This window comes from Stylophora pistillata, chromosome 1 (genome assembly GCF_964205215.1).
Source record: "Stylophora pistillata chromosome 1, jaStyPist1.2, whole genome shotgun sequence".
Lineage (NCBI taxonomy): Eukaryota > Metazoa > Cnidaria > Anthozoa > Scleractinia > Pocilloporidae > Stylophora > Stylophora pistillata.
In genome coordinates, this window is record NC_142519.1 from 42,250,613 (window position 1) to 42,256,612 (window position 6,000).

Sequence of the window (6,000 nt, forward strand, 5' to 3'; positions counted from 1 at the left end):
GCGTGTCACATTCTGCAAAATAAATGTCGAGAGCTTAGATTGATCATGACTGGAAATCTTTCGTCAAAACTTTTAAGGCTCCTCTAGGTAACACATCTTGAGCTACCACATGTTCCTCCATATTTTAAAGAGCAAGATAGAGAGATAGGAGTCCCTATCTTGCCGTTCGCAACTCGTGAGGCAAATTCAACTTTGTGTATCAATTACAGGCTCCAGTTGCCGTGGGCTACATCATGATTACAAAATGGGATATTAATCCAATTTATTAATCCAATCCAATTGATACGATTTACCAAAGTTTCTTTGCAGATTTATAACGGTAACGTTTGTTTTATGTCAGACAATTTTTGAAAAGTTACAGCTTATCAAAACAATCAGCTGGAATGTTAATCAATATTAAGCAACTTTTTTAAGGACAAACCACACTTTTTGTTGGTTTACCGGTGTGATAAACCACACGGGGTGTTGAGAGAACACGAAAAAAGTTTGTAAACCACGAGCTGCAGCGGATTGGTTCGCTAACTTTTTGAGTTTGAAGTCAAGTTTTCGGATTAAAGTTTGTCAGAGAAAATGGCAATTTAAAATGCCCTGCGCCTAAGAAACGACCGATGATTTCTGGAGAAAAATTAAAATCGGCCGATTTTTATCGTCCAAGTAGAGGTTACCTAACACTATTTAAAAATGAATTTTTGTTTTGCTTCAGTATCGCTTTAAACCAAAAATATCGAACCGCAGACTTGTTGCGTCTGATAGCAGAAACATATATCCTTTCAAAAACCGGTTCAAAAATGAGCTCGTTGAGTCAGTACAATGGAATGCACTTAGGATAATCTTCCCCAGTCTTGACTATGGATCTAGCCTTAATGAGTCTCGGCTACAACCATTCGTGGTTCGCAGAGCTGAACTGTGTTCCAGGTTCATGGCCTGGGGCGAGGAGGACTGAACCTTTAAGTTTCATCCTTCCTCGCGCTACAGAGGTGCATCATGGTTATTCTTTGCGAACTGGAAATGCTCGATTAGATCGGTTCAGAGAGGCCACAGACAGACTTAACAATTTAGTTACTGTTCGTTATCAATAAGATGTATATTTAATGTAGTACCTACTGACCCATACTGTAATTCAGCCTTAGCTTCGAGAGTATAGAGTTAAACGATCATCATCATCATCATCACTATCGCAGCACAAAATAATGATAAAACTACGCAGTTATGAAGAAAAGGACCTTTTAATGCAATATCATTCGAAAAACATTGTTAAACTGCAGAAGCGAATGAAAAATATCTCTTCAAATATTGCATATCAAATTAGATGTAGCGTTTGAGATGATTTTAAAATAATTAATTTTACAAAATGCAACGCTGTTGAAAGCAATCACAGTGATAAATCAGACAGTAGAAGGATATGCATTGCGTTTCTGGAAAAAAAATTTTCGCCAAAGTGTCAACCCTTATGTTGCTACTTCGGCCAAACACTTCTCTTTTGCCAATACGTCCATGGGTAGCGTGGTAAATGTCTCTTGAAACCTTGCTAGGTGCTCAAATACCATCCTAAATAGAAGGATATGGTGTTGAAAGAGAAGGGAAGATGAAAAATAGGCAGAAAAAGAAAATAATTTACATTTACCATCTACTGAGGTGAGTTGAATCTTGGAAATATTATCGCGTGACAGTACTCATTCTCCCAACAACGGCGGAATCCAAGCAAATCTCGTTACATTCCAACGGACGTTACGGGTCAGCGCTTACAGGGGTCAGCGGACGTAAAACTAGATTGAAACAATCAGCTAAGAATGTAACGAAATACATGCAGCCCACCAAAGTACTAAATGGACACTATCTGAGGCTAATTTTCACCTGAATTCATCATCATTCATGGCAACAATGTAAAATTGTTTCACCTCAGGATTTCTGGCGGCGAAAGAGTTGTTTCATTTTTACTTATATTTTATGCATTTGCTTGGATTCCGTCGTAGTTTGCGATAGTGATTTTTGAACCGGTGTTTGAAGGGCATATTTTGGGACAAATTTTGCTGTTATCAGACGTAACAAGTTCGCGGCTCGATATTTTTGGTTTAAAGCGAAATTGAAGCAAAAAATTCATTTTTAAATAGTGTTCGGTAGCCTGTACTTGGAAGATAAAATCGGCAGAATTTGATATTTAGCCAGAGATCATCGGTCGTTTCTAAAGCGCAGGGCCTCTTAATTATTACTTTGTGACTTAGTATCTGATTCTTATGAAAACCATCAAAAAGTGCGAGAAACCAATCAAAGCAGCGAAAACTGAATCAACTACCGGCGGGAAGAGCAAAATGCGAAATTAATTTCTCAGTGAATAAACGTAATGGCACTAAGAACCTCAGCATAAAAGAAAAAAAAGCCAACTGGCCTTGTGGCCAGAATTAGTCTACCACTGCGAACCTCAGATAATCTGCACTGAACTTTAACGTTCGCAAAGTTGGCAAGCCAAGGAAGCAGTTTTGATATATCATCAAAGTTGAAATGGTAAATTAGCCACCGTAACGATTACAAAAGCTGACTTTTCGAGCGTTAGCCCTTCGTCGGAGCGAAAGGGCTAGCTCCGACGAAGGGCTAACGCTCGAAACGTCAGATTTTGATATATTATCGGAGCTTTTTTATCGAAATAAAAGCCACTTTTCTAGAATCTTTACCAGTGAGTTTTAACTTCATTTTGAGGAATTAACTTTATTATACCGCACTACGACAAAAGCAGCAACACCGGGAGACACATTAAGCCGTGTGCACTTGTTCAAGCGCCGTTCAGCTATTTTATTTACTCGCAGTACACTATTTTCCTTTGACCACGTTGGTTCCTGTTGCCTCCGCATTGATTAGAGCCCTCGCGGAGTTTTTATTTAAATGTAGAGACGACAGAACAGTGAGAGGTTGATACCAAAACAACCGCTACCAAAGCTGCCACAGATATAGGTTTTCGAAACTCCCTGTCGTTTCCCTGACAAACGTGAAATTTCCCTGACCGACTGAACAAACAATTTCACAAACAAGTCAGCTATTCCAAAGCCATCCTTTCCACCGATAAATTGTGTCAAAGGTGTAAAACTGAAAATACTATTCAGGGTAAAAAAACTGTTAAATAAGGCAGAACTTACGCGCTCCGTTATCATAAACGATTATCTAAATAAGTGAAACAAATTATAGTCCACAAACCTGAGTCTTGTGAAAAGACGAGCGGGCTCGTCTCGGTCCAAACCCGTTAGAAGAACTCGGCCAATATCCAGCCATCTTGACCTCACGCTTGGTTAATAAAGCATATATATTCAGTGCATATTCACGGGGACTCATTTTGCGAGCCTGGGCTACCTGTGATAAGATAAGCGCGGCCGAGCCAGGAGGGAAATTGCCCACTAGGTAATTGCGTAACAAAAAGAAAGTTGAAATCCAATGAAATCTGTAACACCACAAACCATGGTAAATAAGCTGCCAAATATGCCTAAAACATAAACAAACGGCAGCCAAAAAGATGCACGAAAAACGGTTTGAAAACAAGAATTAAAATCGCTTACGCGGCACAACATTGAATATTACTATATCTATCGTTGGGACTGTTGCCGTCGTCAATATTAAGACTTTGAAGCAATCTTCTTCCCTTTACAATATTCTACCGTACGTTTGCTCTCTGAATGGAGCGAAAATGAGGAAACCTAGCAAGATAATCTTTGCACGGCCCAACGACAGAAGTCATTTTGAATTATGTTGATTACTCCATGTTATCGGGCAAAAACCTCAGCCACTGTACCCCCCTCCACCCCACCCCTCCAGATATTTGAATAGAAGAAAATAGCACGACTTTCGAGACAGAAGCAAACCTAATGGGGCAGAATGGGATGACGCGTTTAATCTAAGTTTAAACGCAAAAATTAATTGTCTAACAGACCAAAATCGAGTGAGTGACTTTTCCTCCCATACCAAAACCTCATAGTATCATTGACGCTATACTGTCAGATGAAAAGTACCAGGAGTAGCCTTAAGTGCAGGCATCTCATAAGGCCGAGTTAAGGTTATAAGCTCGTGATCATTTATCCGAACTCCGTGTTTGATTTGGAGTCAGAGTGGAAGGGGGACGAGGGAAGGGCGGGAAGGGCGAGTAATTTTCACTCCCCACCTCAGCCCCTCTCCTTATTTTTGACCGTCGCTCACCCCCTAGGCACAAATTACTTTCTCTACTAAAGATGCAGTTTTTAGTCTGAAATGAGAGTGATCGTTGTAATATTTTGCAGTAGGATTCGAAAATCTCCACCAAAAAAGGAGTACGAAAAGATTTGTTGTTTTCTCTCCTTGGAAGATAGTTTGTTCCGTAATTTCTGCCGTCATTTTCTTATAATTTATTTAAATTCCATCCACCAAGAGAATGCGAGAAGCCAAACAGTCCGTGTTCTATTCATTGGCACGTAGATATCGAATTAAAACCTCTCATCATAATGGCTCAATTAAAATCAGCCAAAGAGGGGTTTTCAGTCTGTGCTTTAAATCTGTATCAATAGCATCTGGCAGAGGAAATCAGATCAAGCCATTAATGTTTTACTTATATTGTTCCCTTGTAACGATGCAGATTCCTGAACAACAACAACTTAAAGAATTTGTCCTCTGAACAACTACCTAGGGGGTCGTTTTTTTCCACCTTTCAAAACTTGTAAGTTTAATAGTTTTGGATTTTCATTACCTTTCGGATGAGCAATAATGCTAACGATTAAGGTCCCTATAGCTTTTAGCAGCACACCCTTTTCCAGGATGGAGGCTGAAAATTAAAACCATTGAATGGCAAACTGCACAGAAAATTTTCACTACTGCTGTAAGAGCCATTCTTTATTTGACAAGGCACGTTCATCGTCGAGCAAATGCAAATTGAAATTAAAATAAGAAAAAGGATAAGAATTGCTTCCTGAGTCTAAGAAAACAAATAAGTTTTTACAAACATTTTTCTCACCGATTAATCGAATAAGATTATTTGTAATTTTTTTTCAGTATTCACGCCTTGAGCCAGTTTTAAATCTTCGCGCAACAATGTTCCAGACACAAAAACTGCGAACTTGAAATACATGCTTCGACAGTTTTTTTTATGACAGCTTTAGTTCAATCAATGCAAAGATTAAAATTGAAAAACATTTAAAGTTCGATATTAAAAAATTAGCCTTGAGATTACAGACGAACTGTTGAGAAATGTCTTTCAAAATCCAACATGTTGTGTCATGTTAGGATTTTAACCTGCTCGCTACTTCCCATTTGTCATTATTTTTCAACACAGAACCCTGGACTTCAACAAACTGGAGACTCTGCCTTCTGATATATTCAAGCCCTTCAAGTTAATCGATCTGTAAGTAATTGGCCCTGAAGCTTTCCACAGTCGATTGCCGTTCACTTAGATTGATTTTCCACCTTCCCAAAATTGTTTCGAGCCTTTTGTTTAAAAATGAGAATGAATGCCAATTAACCACCTGAATTTTTAAAAAAGACAAGTGCTAAAATGAATCATCTTGAAAAAATTGGTAAAGACAGGAGGTTGACACCTCCCACCCGACAATACTATTTCTCTCCGGAAGGTGCCTTGTTCAAAAGAAATCTATAAATCACTTCAGGTTTCTTCTCCATGTCCCGTAGTTCATCAAGATTTACCATAATCAAACGCGATTTCAACTTAAAAACCCAGAATAGCTGACTTACAAAATCAATGTTAAGTTCAACTTTTATAATAGATTATAATCTTAGAGTTTTCTTTTTTGAAGGTATACAATAGGTAGATTTCTAAGGCTTGCCTTCAGTGACAGAACACTATGTGGCTCGGAAGACTCAAGCTAAGAAATAAATTGTGTATGGTGTTTTACAGGTGGCTGGGGAACAACAACTTCAAAAAGTTACCTGAAGACTTGCTTGCTGAGCAGAATCAGCTTAGATATCTGTAAGTGGTAAATCTTTTACTTATACGTACAATAATAAAACCTGAACTACAGAATTGACCCGCAACAT

General features: G+C 38.6%; 2 protein-coding genes across 3 annotated transcripts in view; both read left to right on the top strand.

Moving 5' to 3' along the window:
• Window positions 1–6,000, top strand: part of LOC148742615 (uncharacterized) — a 224,173-nt gene that overhangs the window by 130,866 nt on the left and 87,307 nt on the right. The gene's annotated exons all lie outside the window — the stretch shown is intronic.
• LOC148742619 (uncharacterized) overlaps window positions 1–6,000 on the top strand; it is a 32,049-nt gene that overhangs the window by 4,471 nt on the left and 21,578 nt on the right. Inside the window, exons 3-5 of the mRNA XM_088738191.1 lie at window positions 4,589–4,669; window positions 5,282–5,350; window positions 5,861–5,932. Of these exons, the coding sequence (XP_088594317.1) occupies window positions 4,589–4,669; window positions 5,282–5,350; window positions 5,861–5,932 (222 nt within the window). The remainder of the gene's footprint in view (window positions 1–4,588; window positions 4,670–5,281; window positions 5,351–5,860; window positions 5,933–6,000) is intronic.